The 21,338-nt window shown below is 38.7% G+C and overlaps 1 protein-coding gene across 3 annotated transcripts in view; it reads right to left on the reverse strand.

The window, feature by feature from the left end:
- The window catches only part of MAP3K19 (mitogen-activated protein kinase kinase kinase 19), a 75,129-nt gene that overhangs the window by 15,226 nt on the left and 38,565 nt on the right, over nucleotides 1–21,338 (reverse strand). For all 3 annotated transcript variants that reach the window (XM_025935176.2, XM_086715192.1, XM_086715193.1), the window contains exons 9-11: nucleotides 12,283–12,379; nucleotides 3,941–4,019; nucleotides 2,691–2,941 (exon numbers count right to left, since the gene is read on the reverse strand). In XM_025935176.2, the coding sequence (XP_025790961.2) occupies nucleotides 2,691–2,941; nucleotides 3,941–4,019; nucleotides 12,283–12,379 (427 nt within the window). The remainder of the gene's footprint in view (nucleotides 1–2,690; nucleotides 2,942–3,940; nucleotides 4,020–12,282; nucleotides 12,380–21,338) is intronic.

Below are 21,338 nucleotides of genomic sequence, written 5' to 3' on the forward strand. Positions count from 1 at the left end.
CGAACAGCTCCTGAGGAAATAAATGTCTGAATCTCTCTGGAACAATAAACGAACTCTAATTTCTAAGACATGTTTATCACTCAATCATCTTTTAACCTAGTTTCCTACCGCTTTTTGGTCATAAAGCTTGGACTGTGCAGACATGTTAAAAATTCACGTATAATTGTCTCCCAACAGTTGTTTGAGCTCAAACATGGAGTAGATCATAGATGGGATATACTAGGTAGTATAAAACCTAGTTGTCCTCTTACCAAAAACCCCACCCACCACCACAGCTTGAAGTTGAAGCCAAAAGCTCCCATGTGTCCAGCATCAAAGCAGATCACATAAATGGATGAAGTGGGGCAGATAGACAGTAGTGAGCTGAAGTTGTGTGCCCCAACAAAAGGGACAGCCATTATTACCCAGTCCCAGGTGATGTTGTCCATTCCAGATGGATAATCTAATACTGCTAGATTCTCTAATTGTCAAGAGAAACCAGAGAGCTGCAGACTTTATGTGAAATTTCCCTCCCACCCCTTTTTTAAGTGCTGTGAAAGCCAAACAAAATATATCACAGGTCCATTCTAGCCATAGGCTGCCATTTTGAAATTTGACTTTGAAACAGACCTCTCTAAGATGTAGCACAGGTAAAGAAGATATTCACAGATGAAAAATGGTAACTAAGAAGAGGATACCAATAGGAGGGGTTCAAGCGTTCCCCTTAGCCACAGCTACCAAAGGCACCTCCCCCCAATTCTTTATGCATTTAATCAACAAATAGTAATTGAGTGCCTAATGAGTGACTGATACTGTCCAGAAGATGGGAATATGGTTGTGAACAACAAAGACAAAATCTTTGCACTCTAAGAGGTCATATTCTAGAGGCTGAGGTTTCCCTGTTGAAAAGATGCCACAAGTTAATACCAGAAATTCAAATGAATGGGCGCCTGGGTGGCTCAATCAGTTAAGCATCCAGCTTCAGCTCAGGTTGTGATCTCACGGTTGGTCAGTTCAAGCCCACACTGACAACGCAGAGCCTGCTTGGGATTCTCTCTCCCTCTCTCTCTGCCCCTCCCCACTCGTGCTTTTTCTCTCTCTCTCTCAAACTAAATAAACTTGATAAAAGAAGAAATACAACTGAGTATAATGTATAATTGTGTGCATATGTATAAACTGATTTAAAAAAGAAAAAAAACCTTTCAAGTATTATAAATATTTGGATAAATATTATCCAGTGTTGGTAAGAAATGACATGAGGTAGAAAGAAACGCAAACATTTCTGGTGAGAATGTAGAAGTGAGGTCTGGCTTACAGGTAATTTGGCAATACATGTTGAAAGCCTTTTACAATGTGTATGAAATTCCAGTTAAAAGATCAAATGTACCAGTTTTTCTCCATTTCATAAACCTCACTAAAATGATAGTAAAGGAAAGTAAAAAAGAGTAAATTAAAAGGGAAATTAAAAGCCCAGAGGATAAGACAACAGATGAGCAAAGTCAAAATATTCTGGACAGTGAAAATTTTATGGATGAATAATAATTGATTAGTTGTCAGCTTTCTCTGTTCTGCTCAGTGCCTGCAGGGGGAGAACTCAACAAGAAGTAAGAACTCCAGAAAGGAGCAGGAATTGACGATACCAGGTACCTCTGAAGGTAAGGATGAAGGTAAGACTGGAACAAGGGGTTGCTTGTGAATCTGTGGAAGAAGTAGTTTCGCCATTCCCTGTCCTGCCCCATGAATCCGGAGTTGCTCTTCTCCATTCCTGGCAACTGGCTGGAAGTTTACTTTCCAGAGAGTTTGGAACAAAGATGCTAAGTAGCTAGGTATAGCTGAGAGTAGCAACAGGGTGCTGGAGTGACAATAAAAGGATGAAGGGGAAGTCTGCACATTGATAGGTGAGTCCCAGCCTTTCAACCCACAGTCAGGGGCTTGGGTTATCCCTGTCTAGGGAAAACTGGCCAAGAGAAAAATCTGTCTATGCACACTGACACTTAGGGACTCCCTCACTCCACCATCTAGGTCTCTCTATGCAATTTACCTGGAGCCCACAGCACTTTTTAGTACTGCCAAGAAACACAAATAGATGGCCATGGAACAGTGGATATGTGAGAAAAGTCTCTAATGTGAAAATACAGAGAACAAAACAAATGGAAAGAAAAGAGTTCAGAAAAAAAGAGACGACGAAAAACTATCATTAATATACTTCATGTGCCTTTTCTCAGGAAGCTACTGGAACTGCACCAAACTAAATACCTTACCCATACAGTTTCTCTGCTGTGAGATCTCTCTTATTGCAATAAGCCAAAAAATGCAACTTGTTGGATTACAGGTTTGTCCCCAGAGGCTTAGACCAATTGGTTTAGGACAGTAGTAAGCAAATATCAAAGACAGCATTGCCCTAAGAGGAATGTGCTAGCTAGTAAACAAGTCTTGGGCTAGAGAGAGTGGCCAACTCAAATCCTGGAGGAAAGCATCCTCCATGTAAGGCCCCAAGATTCCCACAGGTAAACATCAACCAAATGGGAGTTTGTGGTAAAGATTTTTCAAACACTGAAGAAAAAGAAAGATGATAGATAGATAGATAGATAGACAGATAGATAGATAGATAGATAGAGATAGATATAGATAGATAGATAGATAGATAGATAGATAGATAGATAATTTATCGACAAAAGGATAGAGAAATCACTCTAATTAAATGAACTCACCTTCAGATTTTCTTTGCTGCTCCTTCAGAAAGTGAGGAACATCTTCTCTGGCTACAGATGTGGAGATGTTTGGTTCTAAGCAAGGTCTTGGCAACAAAAAGCCCACATTTGCATCACAGAGCTCCTTGGAACTTTCCTCCTTCTTCTGACCCATGGTCAGAGTCTTTGTCCGGAAGTCCACCATGTGAATTTCATTTGGAAGAGAAACAGAACGTGCTTGTGCCCTTTCTTGATTCACTGGGGTTATCTGACTAAAAGGGAGGAGAACATGGTTTCATTCAAAACTCATTCCCTGTATCTTCTGGATCTCCACTTCTCAGTTTAGACTGAGATCACCAGAAAGCTCAGAGAACTATTTCCAAATGATGCTGCTGAGTGGAAGAGCTGTATTCTTCAAAGGACAAGACCTCTCCACCCTCCTATTCACTCCTCACCTCGTCTGCCTTCTGCACTCTACACTTTAGTTTCCCCAGCCCCTATTTCCTTAGAGAAATCAGGTGGGCAAAGTGCAGGCATAGATGATGCACTCTTTTACTTCTCCAAATGCTTTAACCAGCTCAATACTTCTCAAACTATCTTTGGTAAAGGACCAGTTTTAAAATTTTCCAGTCCATTGTGGAATGAAACTGTTGTGAAACTTCTGTAATAAAAGTGAATTACTATAAGAATAAATCAAAAATAAAAAACATGAAAATAAACCCCAAGTTTTTCATTATCAGATCAGTAAATCTAAGATTACTTTGTCAAACTGTAATACAACTCTTTAAATGTTTACATTTTCAAGTTCTATCCTGACTTCATCATGGACTGGTAACAGGAGGACCACAGAATCACATTTTAAGTGGCACTGCCTCAGGGTCAGCAAACTATGACCCCTGGGCAAAATCTTTTTTTTTTTTTTAATGAAATTTATTGTCAAATTGGTTTCCATATAACACCGAGTGCTCATCCCAACAGGTGTCCAAAATCTAGTCTTCAGTCTGTCTTTGTAGTTTTATTGGACCATACTCCTTTGTTTTCATATTGTCCATGATGACATTCAAGCTACAGAGGGTTGCCTCATTGCAACAGAAACAATATGGTCCACAAAACCTAAAACTGGTATTATCTGGCTCCTGCCACAATAATATTTATTACAACCTCTGCTTGAGAGTGTTTTTTGGGAGGGGAATTACTAAAAATGTAGGTTATCACACAAGTATCACTTCATACTTAAATTTCAATCTAACCTTTCAAAGTATATTCCTTACTTGTTTTCTTGTAAATCTTCTTGGCTTATTTCTTGGGGATAACTGACGTCTCCTGGAAAAGTAACAATAATCTCAAAACCTATAGAAACACATGACAATAATAAAAAATAAGAAAGTAATGAATTCCAGTGGCAACTGGGAACTAAGTATTTTATTCCTGGTTAGTTAGCTAATCTATTTTTAATAATTACAGAATGTGGAATAGAATAGAGAGCCCATAAATAACCCACAATTATACAGTCAACTAATCTATGACAAAGGAGGCAAGAATATGCAATGGGAAAAAGACAGTCTCTTCAACTGGGATGTGTTGGGAAAACTGGACAGCTACATGCAAAAGAATGAACCTGGACCACTTTCTTACACCATACACAAAAATGAGCTCAACATGGATTAAGGACCTAAATGTGAAACCTGAAAACATAAAAATCCTAGAAGAGAGCACAGGCAGTAATTTCTCTGACATCAGCTGTAACAACATTTTTCTACATGTCTCCTGAGGCAAAGGAAACAAAAACAAACTATTGAGACTGCACCAAAACAAAAAGCTTCTGACAAGCAAAGGAAACAACAAAACTAAAAGACAAGCTAGAGAATAGGCAAAGATATGTGCAAATGACATATCTGATAAAAGGTTAGTATCCAAAATATATAAAGAACTTATAAAACTCAACATCTAAAAGCAAATAATCCAATTAAAAAATGACAGAAGAGTTGGGGCGCCTGGGTGGCTCAGTCGGTTAAGCATCCGACTTCAGCTCAGGTCATGATCTCGCAGTTCGTGAGTTCAAGCCCCGAGTCAGGCTCTGTGCTGATGGCTCAGAGCCTGGAGCCTGTTTCAGATTCTGTATCTCCCTCTCTCTCTGACCCTCCCCCGTTCATGCTCTGTCTCTCTCTGTCTCAAAAATAAATAAACATTAAAAAAAATTAAAAAAAAAAAAAAGAATTGACATTAAAAAAAAAAATGACAGAAGACATGAGTAGACATTTCTCCAAAGAAGAAATACAAATGGCTAACAGACACATGAAGAGATGCTCAACCTCACTGATCATGAGGCAAAGGCAAATCAAAACCACAATGAGATATCACCTCACACCCGTCACAATGGTCACAAGCCAAAAACCCATGGAACAACAAGTGTTAGGGAGGATGTAAAGGAAATGAACCCTCCTGCACTGTTGGTGGGAATGCAAAGTGGTGCAGCCTCTGTGAAAAACAGTACAGAGGTTCCTCAAAAAAATTAAAAATAGAACTACCCTACAATCCAATAATCACACTACTGCATATTTACCCAAAGACTACAAAAACACTAATTCAAAAAAACATATGCACCCCTATGTTTATTGCAGCATTATTTATCATAGCCAAATTATGGAAGCAACCTATGTGTCCATTGATAGATGAATGGATAAAGAAGATGTGGTATATATACACAATGAAACTCGGCCATAAAAAAGAATGACATCTTCCCATTTGCAACAACATGGATGAATCTAGAGAGAATAATGCAAAGTGAGTCTGAGAAAGACAAATACCATATGATTTCACTCACATGTGGAATTTAAGGGAAAAAAATGAACAGAGGGAAAAAGACACAAACCAAAAAAACAGACTTTTAACTATAGTTATTCAAACTGATGGTTACCAGAGGGGGTGGGGTGGGGAGGGTGAGTGAAATAGGTGATCGGGATTAAGTGTACACTCATCATGATAAACACTGAGTAATATATAGAATTGTTGAATCAGTATATTGTATACCTGAAACTAAAAAATAATAATAACAATAAAAATAATTACAGATTGGTATCAGAGTAATGCTGGCCTCACAGAATGAATTTAAAAGTTTTCCTTCCTTTTCCATTTTTTAGAATAGCTTGAGAAGAACAGATATTAACTCTTCTTTAAATGTTTGACAGAATTCAAACCTATGAAGCCATCTGGTCCTACTCTGATTTGTTGGGAGTTTTTGATTACTGATTCAATTTTGTTGCTGGTTATCAGTCTGTTCAAGTTTTCTATTTCTTCCTGCTTCAGTTTTAGGAGGTTATATGTTTCTAGGAATGTATCCATTTCTTCCAGGTGTCCAATTTGTTGGCATATAGTTTTTCATAATATTCTCTTATAACTGTTTGTATTTCTGTGGTGTTTGTTTTATTTCTCCTCTCTCATTTGTGCTTTCCCTTTTCTGTTTGATAAGTCTGGCCAGAGGTTTATCAATTTTATTGATATCCTCAAAGAACCAGCTCCTGGTTTCACTGAAAATACTAATTCAAGGGTATACATGCACCCCGATGTTTATAGCAACATTATCTACAATAGCTGAATTATGGAAACAGATCGAGTGTCCATCAACTGATGAATGGATAAAGAAGATGTGGGGTATAAATTACTAAAATGTATTGTAACTTTACAAATTAAGAATAATTTTTAGGCCATTAACTAGTCTTAGGGGAATGTTATTGGAATTGAATCAATGTGCTATAAAATGCAAGTAGCAATGTCAGAGACTTAAGACTGATGACTCAAAAAAAGTACAATATATGTTCTGTCAATGCCTTTTTGTTTAACCATTTTGTCTAACAATTTTATTTTAAATACTATATTCTGTGGATACAGGGCAGACACATTAATCAGGTGACATTGCTTTATTCGGCTCTGTAGATGTTGTTGATCAGTAATTAATTTCTGTTGTGAAGAATTTGTTAACAAATCCTAAATTTATGTCTGATGGAGAAAAATAAACACTGACCATATTTTTATACTTAAAAAAAAGATGTGGTATTTATATATATACAATGGAATATTAGCCATAAAAAATGAAATCTAGGGGCACCTGGATGGCTTGGTTGGGTGTCTGACTTCGGCTCAGGTCATGATACCATGGTCTGTGGGTTTGAGCCCCACATCAAGCTCTGTGCTGACAGCTTGGAGCCTGGAGCCTACTTCAGATTCTGTGTCTCCCTCTCTCTCTGCCCCTCCCCTGCTTTTGTGCATGCTCTCTCTCTCAAAAATAAATAAACATTAAAAAATTTTTAATTAAAAAAAATGAAATCGTGCCATTTGCGATGACATGGATGGGTCTAGAGAGAATAATGTTAAATGAATCAGAGAAAGCAAATACTATATGATTTCACTCATATGTGGAACTTAAGAAACAAAACAAATGAACAAAGGGAAAAAAAGAGAGAGAGAGAGAGAGAGAGAGAGAGAGAGAGAGAGAGAGAGGAAAACAAAGAAACAGACTCTTAAGTATAGAGAACAAACTGATGGTTACCAGAGGGAAGGTGGGTGGAAGGATGGGTGAAATAGGTGAAATGGATTAAGAGCACACTTATCATGATGAGCATTGAGTAATGTATAGAATTTGAATCACTATATTGCACACCTGGAACTAATATTATTTGTATGTTAACTAACTGGAATTTAAGTAAAAACTTTAAAAAATTACAGGAACATTAACCAGGGACTGAGTTTCAGCCATCTTTATATTTTTCCTATCTAGCATATGATGGGTCCTGAATCAATGCTTGCTTAAAGAGCAAAAAAATGGGGCGCCTGGGTGGCGCAGTCGGTTAAGCGTCCGACTTCAGCCAGGTCACGATCTCATGGTCCGTGAGTTCGAGCCCCGCGTCAGGCTCTGGGCTGATGGCTCGGAGCCTGGAGCCTGTTTCCGATGCTGTGTCTCCCTCTCTCTCTCTGCCCCTGCCCCATTCATGCTCTGTCTCTGTCTGTCCCATAAATAAATAAAAACGTTGAAAAAAAATTAAAAAAAAAAAAAAGAGCAAAAAAAAATATGTAACAAAACTTTCCAGATATAAAATAAAGTTTTATGGTGAGCAATGTTTTCTCCTTAGATGGAGAAAACAGGCCCTCCTGTAAAGTGTAACTAATGACACCTACTTCACAGGACCATTGTGAGATTTAAATGAAATCATTTATGTTGCCCCATGGGAACTTGCTTGTTATATGAATTTTGGTCAACTCCTTTCTGATTCCATGGAATGATTCCCACTATAACCCTTAAGCCAGACGGTTCCAGCTTGTAGCATCAATGCTTGCTTATAATATAACATGCTAAATTTACATTAAAAAAAACTAGTGGGAACCATGCCACTTTTAAGATTTGTTCATCTATTCATGTTTTTCCATTCAACAAACTTTTATTAAGTATATGCCAAGCCCAACTCTTTGTGCTGAAGATACAGAAATAAACAAGGTGCTACTGTGACCTTAGTAAAGACAATAAATAAGAAAGCAAAGAGCATTTCAATGTAAACATTGTGATAGAAGTGTACAAATGGTGTTGTGGGAACACAGAGGTGTATGCTTTCCAAACAACCCAGTGCTTGTCCCAGTGTTCAGTCCTGTCTATGTATTTCTGAAGGCCATTTAGGGCATCTCCCTATGTCTAGGGGGCTATGGTTTTAAATAGCCCCACTGATGGCATGCTAGGGAAGAAGTAGAGCAGAGAAGATAAAAGGGTACGAATCAGACAGATCTGGATCTACATCCCTCCTCTGCTTTTTATGGGTGATCTTGGGAAAGTTACTAAATAATCTAGCTTTGGTTTTCTTGATGTTTCTCAAATATGACAACATGATCGGATGTTCTCTGCTATTATAAAATAGCAGGGATCACATCTCCAAAGATGAGGTTTCCTTGGAATGGCCAATATATTTTTAAAATGTTTTCAAAGATGCTACCACCACGCTATTCAGCGACACAAAATAAGATGTTTGGAATTACAGAGCTGGAAAGAACTTAGAGATCATCTGATCCAAGCCCTTCATTTTATAGACATAGAAACTGATAACCATGAGGTTGTGTGACATCATCAAGGCTGCTCTCATATTTGAAAGGAAGATGGATGTCTTTTATAATATTTTTGTAGCCATCTTCAAGTGCAAAATCCTAGCTGACATGTTAAAGTAAGAAAAATATACAGCATACATTCCTAATAACTAAACTGTCAGTGAAAAGGATAGTCTATACAAAGGCTAGCTGCAGTTAGTACTTTGCTGTGAAAGTTGGAAAACTGTGTGCAGCATATTCATGTGAACACATTCTTAAAAATGACTGTACTTTTACAATTATTGAGAACTAATAAACCTAGAATGTTTTTAAGCAAATTTAATGTGTTCAATAGTTTGTTAATTGGTTGATTTCTTTTTCAAACCAAGGAACAAAAGATACAATAAGCAAGTATAAGAAATACCTGCCCTTGAGGAAATTGTTCAAAGTTAATGGCCCCATCCTAGGGGTGCCTGGGTGTCTCAGTCAGTTGAGCATCCAACTCTTGATTTTGGCTCAGGTCATGATCTCAGGGTCGTGGGATCAAGCCCTGTGTTAGGCTCTGAAGTGAGCATGGAGCCTTCTTAAGACTCTTTCTCTCTCTCTATCCCTCTTCCCTGGTCGTGCTCTCTCCTTCTAAAATTAAAAAAAAAAAAAATTAAAAAAAAAAAGCTAATGGCCTCATCCTAATCGTTGGGTCATAAATGGAGGGCAAAAAGGTTATAGAATGTATGGACTCTGAAGTCACCTGGGAACATACAAATGTTCTCCATTTTGTCTCTTCATTGAGCGTGAATGGTCATGGGAGCCTCTGAACCTACCAGGTTCCAGAACCACCGGAAAGATGATGCATTGTCACATGTAAAAATAAAACACTTGTTCTTGAGTGCATCTTTCCACATAAGAAGAGGTAAAGTAACCCCATCAGAAAATATAACAGTAGAAAGAAACTAAGAGGCAGCATTTAAATATAGCCAGAAACAATTTCACAGAAGAGGTGAAAATGATATTCAAAGTGGGAAAACGATCATTAATTTGTTAATGTTAAGCCATTATTAAAACGAAAACTGAAAATTATCCCAGTCTAATTCATTCAACGAAGAAAAGTTATTGCCTCCAGAAGAGTCTTACTCTCCTGTGTTTTCTGCTTGTTGTGTTTAAAATATTTTTAAATACCCTCTCCACATTTTTATAATTTCCTAAATAGTGACTCTCGACACAGGTTTTTTAAACATTTATTTATTTTTGAGAGTGAGACAGAGACAGAGCATGAGTAGGGGAGGGGCAGAAAGAGAGGGAGACACAGATTCTGAAGCAGGCTCCAGGCTCTAAGCTGTCAGCACAAAGCTCAATGTCGGGCTCAACCCCATGAACTGCGAGATCATGACGTGAGCCGAAGTTGGCCGCTTAACTGACTAAACCACCCAGGCCCTCCTCTATTATCTTTTAAAACCTTCTTCATTGCTAACTCAACCAGAGTAAATTCTGTTATCTGCAGTTAAGAATCCTGATGGATACGCACTGCGTTAAAAAATTCTTTTAAGCCCAGTAATTTTAGTATATAGGTTCTTATCCATTTATGAAAAGAGTAACTTTACATGCTCAATGCAGTCTACAACGTTTGCATCTGATCATCGTTCTAGGAAAACAGCTGAGTGAGGAGTGCTAGAAGATTTTTATACTAAGGGAAAGGATGAAGGATTTTTAGGGGGCCATAAATTGTATTTTACAAATTATCATCTATAAAAGCCTATAATTAAGCCAATGCGTACAGCAGGAATACTTAGTTGTTAAAGTCCGTGGGTGTGATCCAAACATTATATATATCTTATTGATGCTCCCTTTTGAATAGAATACAGTGAACAGAGATAAATTAAACAAATGTGTATGTCTGCAACAGAATAGATACTCATATGGCATATACATGAAGTTTTTATAAAGTGTGCAAGCATTTAAACATTAACAACTTCAAGTACGTTAGAAACGTGTAAATGGGGTTTAAAGAGATTTATTGATACTTAAGATGAATACAGTGCACAATAGTGCCCCAGATGTTTTTATTTCACACTTGTGACTTAAGAATAACTAATAAAGTCTATGAACTATGAGAAGAAAATTAAACAGACACATAATTGTTTCTTTCCAGTTTGTATCCCAAGTTATTAAAGCTCAAATTTTAGGCAAGAGCTTAGTGGAGATGCTACATAAATGCTATGGCTCCTATACCTTATAAAACATTATAAATCATGTAAAAAGAATTAACAGCAAGTCATCTCCGAACTGAGTAGAATAAAGAAATTATTTAACCTCTTGGAAGGTGCTTCGGACACAACTGTTCCTAGAACTCTGCTCTGAAAAGTCTGAAAGTCAAAGTCAGACCACGAGGAGTGTTTGGAAGGAGGCCAGGATTTTTAAATTTTAATTAGATGTTTCAGGTTTCGTGGTGTTAATTATTTCAAATGTTACTAAATTATTCTCTGCTCTCGGCCTGGAGAAAGGAGATTCCAAGTGAGTTTGAGAGAGGCAGGAACTCCCCAGGAGAGGGCAGCATCACATAAGGCGACAAAGGAGACAGTGGCTCGGACAGCAAAGCAGTGTTCGGGGAGGTTGACAGGGTTGCGGAAGAAAAGACATCCGAGAGGACAACCTCCCCGGGGTTTAGAAATGGAAGTCAGAAAACTGCCAGAGAGAAATTGGAACAGTGCTAATAAACATTTAATTTATGAAGTTTAGGGACGCCTGGGTGGCTCAGTCGGTTAAGCATCCAACTTTGGCTCAGGTCATGATCTTGCAGTTTGTAGCAGCTCAGAACCCGGAGCCTGCTTCAGATTCTGTGTCTCCCTCTCTTTCTGACACTCCCCACTCACGGTCTCTCTATCTCTCTCTCAAAAACAAATATTTTAAACAATTTTTTTAAATGAATAAAAAGAAGTTTATAGGTGAGTAGATGACAGATCATTGTGATTGCTGTCGAGACTATTTTCTGAGGGGAGAATCTGCAAATACCTTGTGGTCTGTTAAATGCAAAGGCTCTTAAGGATATGACAGGATAACATATTTGGAATGGGTGTTGTCCTGGAAAAATTCCAGACTTATATACTCATAGAATAAAGGACTGAGACTTGGGGCTTTAGTGCCTTGTTCAGTCTCCCATCTTTCCCTGAAGAAAGGAGCTTTGGGATAACAGCTGATGGAGAAATGCTTGATTCTGGAAGAGAACAGATCCGTGGAGCTGATAGAAGATTCTGAGAGGCAATAAACGGAGGGAAAGATGTTGTCAGAGAAAAAGGAAAGAGGCAGAGAATGGCTGGCTGAGCTGGAGCAGGGTGGAATCAAGAGAGACACATAAGAGAGATAGCCATTTGGGCCAGCAAGTTGCCAAGATGTGCTGATTGAGATAAGAACCAAAGGATAGGATGATGAGTGGGTCCTCTTTCCCTTGTGCTGTTTTCAAGGTTCGGCACCAAGCACTACTGAAATTGGGGTGGTGGCAGGAATCCAAATAATCAATGTTAACTTTGTGAACGCATCAAGGACAGAAGCCAGATACCTTCTGTCCTGGGTTGCCAATCTTGTCCATCACCACTTGGATCCCCTCCTTCACTAAGCAATATGGAATGACTGCAATCCTCGTCTTGGTCAAACTCCTGCAGTATCAGAAAACAGTAACTCAGTTATTCAACATACTACTTTGTTGACAAAGTGAATATCGATTTTTCTAAGCTAAAGTTTCATACCATGGATTCCTTTTAAGTTAGAGAAAGTATTTAGAACTAAAATAATGGGAAAAGTATCTGCTCCTGGAGCACCAGGCTCAGAGAGACGTGGACATGATTAATTGTATAACTGAAAATGAAGATCAAAGCTAAAACCACATAGACACATAGAAATTCAGTATTTTACACTTTTTTATCATGTCAGTGTCCAGGCTGCTAAGCTGCCACAAATTCCATCTGGGTGGGTAACTGGAGAGAATCCTTTGGCCACAGCAGTGAAAAACCCCAAAAGAACGTGGTCTTTTCCATAATGCCTCCCTGGGGCATCATTCACAATTGGTGAGGATGGAAATCCCTGCCCCATATGGAAGCTACAGATATAACTCTGGACTGAAAGGAGGCAGCAAGGCTTATTAAAGGTTTCACTATGACATCTTTCTGATCTAATCATGGCACATAACCTCTCAAGGAAGGAAAAACTTCCTTTTTATCCTCTAGAAAATAATCATTATGCTTAAAAAACATGGTAGAAAACCAACTTGATTTATGAAAAGTACTGCTCTCTAAATAACTGTTTTCTTATTAGAATTAATTGTTGTTGACAGGTTCCTTCATTAGAAGTTGTTGCCGCTGGTGATTTTGCCCTATTTAATGTATCAAACGGTGACAGATGCAAATAGTAGTTAAAATACCCCATCATAACCCAGAAGTTACAATTAGCTCTCTGGTTTCTATGATCTGTTATCTATTACCACTATTTAAGAGAACTGTTGGATAAAGTCTTTGCCCTAGGCTCAGATGCCTGTCACACAGGTGGGAAGTCTATCATTCTGATATTTCATTCATTCATTCCCAATCAAGCTTGGGAAGTTTTCCACTTTGTTCATTTTAATTATCACAGAAAACAATCAAAATAAAATCCTTTATTTACGCTGCCATTAAAATATTTTAGGTATTCAGGGGCACCTGGGTGGTTCAATCTGTTAAGCGTCTGACTTCGGCTCAGGTCATGATTTCACAGTTCATGAGTTTGAGCTCCGCGTCAGGCTCTGTGCTGATGGCTCAGAGCCTGGAGCCTGTTTCTGATTCTGTGTATCCCTCTCTCTCAGCCCCTCCCTTGCTCATGCTCTGTCTCTCTCTCTCTCTCAAAAATAAACAAACATTAAAAAATTAAAAAAAAAATTTTAGGTATTCAACTGTAATAACTTTATAGTCCTACCTTTTACATAGCAGCAGTACCTGCTTTTTAAAACTTTTTTTTTTCTAAGTAGGCTCCATGCCTAGTGCGGGGAGCCCAAAGTGAGATGTGAACATGAGACTGAGATGAAGATCAAGAGTCTGATGCCACTTTTTAAGCCACCCAGGTGCCCCTTTTAAAAGCATTTTATTAGGTTCCTGGGTGGCTCAGTCCGTTGAATGTCTGACTCTTGATTTTGGCTTAGGTCATGATCCCAGGGTTGTGGGATAAAGCCTAGCGTTGGGCTCTGCACTGAACATGGAGCCTGCTTAAGATTCTCTCTCCCAGGGGCGCCTGGGTGGCGCAGTCGGTTAAGCGTCCGACTTCAGCCAGGTCACGATCTCGCGTTCCGTGAGTTCGAGCCCCGCGTCAGGCTCTGGACTGATGGCTCGGAGCCTGGAGCCTGTTTCCGATTCTGTGTCTCCCTCTCTCTCTGCCCCTCCCCCGTTCATGCTCTGTCTCTCTCTGTCCCAAAAATAAATAAAAAACGTTGAAAAAAAAATTTAAAAAAAAAAAAAAAAAAAAGATTCTCTCTCCCAATCTCTCTCTCTCTCTCTCTCTCTCTCCCCCTCTGCCCCTCTTCCCCACTTGCACTCTCTCTCTCTTAAAAAAATTTTTTTTTGGGGGGGGGCGCCTGGGTGGCGCAGTCGGTTAAGCGTCCGACTTCAGCCAGGTCACGATCTCGCGGTCCGTGAGTTCGAGACCCGCGTCGGGCTCTGGGCTGATGGCTCAGAGCCTGGAGCCTGTTTCCGATTCTGTGTCTCCCTCTCTCTCTGCCCCTCCCCCGTTCATGCTCTGTCTCTCTCTGTCCCAAAAATAAATAAACGTTGAAAAAAAAATTAAAAAAAAATTTTTTTTTTTGTAATAAAGCATTTTCTATCTCCTGGCAAAGGAGGTACCCTGTCTCAGACCATCCTGGTTGTCAGTGGCAAAAAAGAGATGGGGGCTGGTTCACCCTAATACTAACACTAGACTGTTGTGAATTTCACTGCTTGCTCTTTTCTGCATTTCAAACATTCTGTCACTGTGTGGCAAATTTCTTCTCCTTTCCATGCAATTACAATGGTTGGGGGGGGGTGTTCTCTTTTTAGATTATATACAAATACAAAAAAGCATTTTTAAAATGCACTAGAGTGGTGCCTGGGTGGCTCAGTCGGTTGGGCGTCCAAGATCAAGCCCTGTGTCTGGCTCTGTGCTGACAGCATGGAGCCTGCTTGGGATTCTCTCTCTCCCTCTGTCTCTGTCTCTCTCCCAATAGTGCTCGCTCTCTCTCTCGCTCTCTCTCTCTCAAAATAAATAAATAAAAAATTTTAAATGCAGTAGGAAAAAATCTGTCATCTTACAAATAAAAAAGCAAACACAATTAACATAGAAATAATATTTCATCTTTTTCCTAAGTATTTAAAAATACAGTTGCATCACATCTTATTTTGTCCAGCGTTTTCACTTAAGGCAAGTACAAATTACACAGCAATTTACTAAGTAAACATCATTTTAATGTAATTATAAATTCTTCTCTCAACAAGTATCTATCAGAGGGTCACAACAATGTTTAGTAAACCCCATGAGTCTTACAATATAAGCTCCATAATGCTTATTAGTCAGTTTTTAATTCTTCATTATTACACATAGTGCTGTGGACACCCATGCAATTAATACCCAAATTTTTATTATTTCTTTAGAGTAGGTTTCTAGATATTGAATTATTGATCCAGAGAGTATGAACATTTTTAAGTTGTTTTACACACACTAGTTTAAAAGTAAAGTTTCCACTTAATGCTTACACTCTACCAGCAGTTCATGAAGGTGTTTCACTACATCTTCTCCTCGATTTATCAATTATCATCACTTTTCATTTTTAGTACTGTAATTTATGGAAGTGGTCATCTTGTTGTTTGAATGTGCACATTGTGATCAGTAGAAAAGTGTGGAGACAGTTTCACATGTTTATTGACCACTGAATTTTTCCTTTTAATAGATATAGTCTTGTTCAGATCCTTAGTCTGGGAACACTCTTACGAGACCTCAAAATATATTCCTACCATTTCATATAATTACAGTGATTCAATTAAATTTTTATGATAAACTTTGGCAAATAGCAGCCTTCATGTGGCAGTGTTAATATATAACTGGGGGGTGTCTGGGTGGCTCAGTCAGATAAGTGTCTCATTTTGGCTCAGGTTGTGATTTCACGGCTCATGAGTTTGAGCCCCGCATTGGGCTCTGTGCTGACAGCTGACAGTCTGGAGCCTCCCTCAGATTCTGCATCTCCCACTTTCTCTGCCCCTCACCCACTTGTGCTCTGACTCTCTCAAAAATAAATAAACATTGGGGCGCCTGGGTGGCGCAGTCAGTTAAGCGTCCGACTTCAGCCAGGTCACGATCTCGCGGTCCGTGAGTTCGAGCCCCGCGTCGGGCTCTGGGCTGATGGCTCAGAGCCTGGAGCCTGTTTCCGATTCTGTGTCTCCCTCTCTCTCTGCCCCTCCCCCGTTCATGCTCTGTCTCTCTCTGTCCCAAAAATAAATAAAAACGTGGGAAAAAAAATTAAAAAATAAATAAATAAATAAATAAACATTAAAACACACACACACACACACACACACACACACACACAACTGGCTCTCATGTCAGGTGTCTATGTTGATTAATGAGCTGTGATCAGTCTCAACTGCTCAGTTCATTTATTAGTTGGTCCTTTAGGAAAGTTGAAAGACGCAGAGTGTGGGCACACCTACCAACAAAAATCCATTTTGATGACTAGCATCTACACATGTAGGGTCAGACACTCCTCTATGCAACTTATATATATTAAATAATTTAATCCTCACACCAACTGAAGGTAGGAATTATTGTTTTCTTTTTACACATGAGGCCCAGAGAGGTTAGCCAGTGGCAAAGTCAGGATATACACCCAAACTCTGAAGTCTGGTTCCAGAGCTCTTAACCCCTCTGCTTTCTTGCAACCATGGAAAGTTCAAAACAAAGAATCTCAAAAAGAATCAGAAAAAAAAAAGAATCAATAACGGTAAGCAAAATTAAGAGAAAGGATACTGAAACCTAATTTATAAGTTCTGCATGGGAAAAAATAAAAGGTATGTGATACCTGCTAGTATCTGACAAAAATTTCTTCCATAGAATAAACTGAAAAACCGTAAACATCACACAAACCCAAAAGGATGTAGGGAATAATATATGTTTTGAAGGCTCATCATGGAAACGAAGACTCTAAAACAGAAACAGCTTTGGATTCTCTAATTTATTTTAGAATGCTAAATATGAAAGACTTTAAGATGTACTTGGGTGCCACAAGGACAATTGAAATAATGACACTCAGTCATGAGTGAAGAAGAGAAAATAGTAGAATAGCACATCCCCAGTATAAATGGATTTCATAAGCCACTGACAATGATGCAGGAGGTGACAATAGACTAGAAAAAGTATAGTATTCTAATCAGCAAACAACAGAATCTCAAACATACAGAAAAGAGGCATAGAAATCATACATAATTAAATTTGAAAGGAAGAGTCTCTTTACATGAAAGGAGACTCAATTTCAAGTACTGTGATTGGGAGAGGCTGTAAAGTCTCTCAGAGGCACTCCTACAATCAAGGCAGCTGCTTATATTTGTAAACTATGAAAACCTATTGCAGACCACCAAAAAGAAAAGCAAGCTTTCATTTAAAGAAAAGAAGTGAAGGATGACTTTGGGTTTTACAATTTAAACCTTAGAGAAAGCACTAGAGATGAAAAGACAAGTTCAATAGTCAGAGTCTATTTCTCCCTCAGAAATGAGTTCAAAGTTATTTCAACCATAATAACAAAAATATAGAGTGAGGTTCAACAAAAGTTTTTAAATTGCATGAAAAAAATGTACTAATATAAAGGGATGTTTAGTCCTTTTACAAAAGAGAATTACTTAAATATGCCACAAAAAACGAAAAGCAAATGTGTTTTTGTTTAGCAATTTCTAATGCATAACAGTCACTTAAAAATTTTTTTTTAACATTTATTCACCTTTGAGAGACAGAGAAAGACAGAGTGTGAGCAGGGGAGGGACAAAGAAGGAGACACAAATCGGAAGCAGGCTCCAGGTTCTGAGCTGTCAGCACAGAGCCCAACGTGGGGTTCGAACCCATGAACTGTGAGATCATGACCTGAGCTGAAGTCGGACGCTTAACCGACTGAGCCACCCAGGCACCCCAGTCACTTTTTTTTTTAGTTTATTTGTTTATTTAGAGAGAGAGAGAGAGAGAGAGAGAGAGAGAGAGAGAGAGAAGAATACGAGTGGGGGAGAGGCAGAGAGAGAGGAAGAGAGAAAGATTCCAAGCAGGCTCTGTGTGTCAGCAAAGAGCCAGACTTGGGGCTCGATTTCAAGTACTGTGAGATCATGACCTGAGCCAAAACCAAGAGTCAGACGCTTAATGGACTGAGCCACCCAGGAGTCACATGACGGTCACTTTAAAGACTGATCTCTAGGTATTTTATTTCAATTACTATGTAATATTAGTAACCAAAAACAACACAGCCTTTATGGTTGTGACAAAACCTGCTGCGTAGCAGGGTTTCTCAGCCTCACCACCTATGACATTTGGGGCTGGATAATTCGTCATTGTGGGGCTGTCCCGTGCCCTCTAGGATGTTTAGCAGCATCCCTGACCTCTACCCACTAGATGCCAGTAGCACCTCCACCCAGCTGTAACACCAAAAATGTCTCCTAATGTTGCCAAATGTCCCCTGGGGACTCTCTGTTGAGAACCAGTGTACTAAAGCAACTGTGGTTTGGTTTTTGGTTTTAGCCTGTTTAAAAAAGTTGTAAAAGAAAAATATTCAAACGGTATGAAATATGCTATTGCTTAATATTAAAAATAGTAATAATAGTATTAAAAATAAACATTTCCATTCTACCCCATCCCATCTCATGCCCGAGAGGAGTTTTTTTTTTTTTTTTTTTTTTAATGTTTATTTGTTTTTGAGAGAAAGAGAGAGACAATGAGCAGGGGAAGGGCAGGCAGAGGGAGACATAGATTCCAAAGCAGGCTCCAGGCTCTGAATCCTCAGCACAGGGTTCAACACAGGGCTCGAACTCATGAACTGTGAGATCATGACCTGAGCAGAAACCAAGAGTTGGACGCCCAACCAACTGAGCCACCCAGGCGCCCCAGAAAGAGAATCTTGAGCAGGCTCCATGCCCAGCACAGAGCTCAGATGTGGGGCTCAATCTCACAACCATGAGATCATGACCTAAGCCAAAATCAAGAGCAAGATGCTTGATGCTTAATCAATTGAGCCTCCCAGATGCCCCACAATTACTTTCAATTTAAGTGTAGCATACTTTCAGAAAGTGCATAGATTCATGAATGTTTATAAACTGAACATAATTGTGAAACCAGGACCCAGATCAAGTAAAAGAATTCTTAGACATGATGTAAGAATTAAGACCCATAAAAAATAGATAAATTGGTTTTCATCAAAATGAAAAGCTTTGGGGGGGTGCCTGGGTGGCTCAGTCAGTTGAGCATTCTGCTCTTGATTTCAGCTCAGGTCATGATCTCACAGTTCGTGAGATCAAGGCCAGTGCTGGGCACTGTGCTATCAGCATGGAGCCTGCTTGGGATTCTCTCTCTCCTCTCTCTGCCTCTCTCTTGCATGTGCTCTCTCTAACTAACTAACCAACCAACTAACTAAATAAGAAAAACTTCTATTCAGTGAAAGACCTGTTACAAAGGTGAAAATAACAAGCCAGTTCTTCTATTGACTAGTAGAAAATATTTGCAAATGACATATCCAGAATATATAAGGGATTCTTTAAACCCAAGAGTAAGAAAACAAACAATCCAATCAGAAAATAGATTAAAAATTTGAACAATTCATGCTGATGGGGAATAAACCCATAGAAAAATGATGTTCAACATCAGTCATTAGGGAAATGGATATTAAAACCACAATGAGATACCACCATACTTCTACTAAAATGGTTAAAATAAAAAATACTGACACTGCCAAATGATGGCCAGGATACAGAGATACTGGATCTCTCTTCATTGCTGATGGGAATATAAAATGATAGAGCCACTCTGGAAAACTGTTTGGCAGTTTTTAAAAGGGTTAAACATACATTTGCCATATGATCCAGTATTTGGATTCCTGGACATGTATCCTAGAGAAATGAAAACGTATGTTTATATAGAAATCTGTACACAATTGCTCATAGTAGCTTTGTATATAATAGCCCAGAACTGGAAACAACCCTAAATGTCTCTCAACAGGTGAATAGTTAAGTAAACTGTAAACACCTGTGCCATAGAATACTCCTTAGCAATGCAAAAAAAAACTTGATACAACTTGGATCTATCTCAAAAGCATTATGCTGAGTAGAAAAACCAATCTCAAAAGTTTATACATATGAGAATTCCTTTTATATGACATTCTCAAAATGACAAAATTATGGAGATGGGTAACAGATCAGTGGTTGCCAGGCGTTAAGGATGGAGGAGGGTGTGGCTATTAAGAGGGCAGTAGGAAGGGATTCCCTTGGGGTGACAGAACAACTTTGTATCTTGACTGTGGTGATTCAAGGGATAAATGTCAAAGAACAGTACACTCAGGCACATGCGCAAACAGAAAAAACAATGCATGCAAATACTAGTGAAATCCCAGCAAGGTCTGTAGCTTAGTTAATTATAATGTGTCAGTGTCAATTTCCCAGTTTTGACAACCTGCTAGAGTTACGATAATAGTTCCCTTTTGGGGAAGCTGGTGAAGGTTACACAGGACTTCTATGCACTATTTTTATAGGTTCCTGTGAATCTGTAATTATCTCAAAATAAAAAAGGTTTTTTAAATTAAATTTTTGTGTTTTTTTTCTTTGTTGTTTTGGGATGATTTTTGGAAGGAGAAAAGGACTCAAAAATATATACCATCTCCAAAAGTCCTCATTATTTATTATATTATAGTCCACACCTCATTAACTTTGTAAAATAAATAATTTGTGGCCATATTGTTTTCTTACCAACAAAATATAGAGCAGCAATACTTTTACCTGTCTGGGCTGTGTTAATTTTTGTAAAAATTCAAAAGGTACAAATGAATACACAGCACAGAGTCATCTCCAATTCTCTCCCTATAGGCAACAATTGTTACCATGTTACCAGTTTGTTGTATATCTTGGGTATTGGTCCACAGTTTTCTATGGATTACACTGTTTGTTATTAGTACGGTTACTGTACTGTGAGGGACTTCATGTGGAGTCATTCATCATGGTGGGGGGCCGGGGGTGACCAGGGCCAAGAGGAGGCACCTTCTTTGTGGTACCCTGTGATGGATTTGACATGATCAGATGAGTGATCTTCTCCTTTTCCACATGAACACACATAAACACAAGCTGCATTTCATTATTTAGTATCAGTTCAACTGCAACAATATTCTGTGGTATTAGATACATACACACAAAACGCAGGAGACTCTGAGCTGACTAGCTAATTACAGCTCTGAGATTAAACTTGTGGAGCACTGCCTTATTAATTTTGCTTTTAATTACCTTATGATTACATTTAGAAATAAATTGTGATATATGATTGCTGTAAAATATTCAAGCAACACACATGAGGTAGTAGATGGGGTAGGTTATCCATTTTTTGTTAGTTTCTTTTTTT

The sequence above is a fragment of the Puma concolor genome, chromosome C1, assembly GCF_028749965.1.
Source record: "Puma concolor isolate L17-30 chromosome C1, mPumCon1.1.hap2, whole genome shotgun sequence".
NCBI classification, from domain to species: Eukaryota; Metazoa; Chordata; class Mammalia; order Carnivora; family Felidae; genus Puma; species Puma concolor.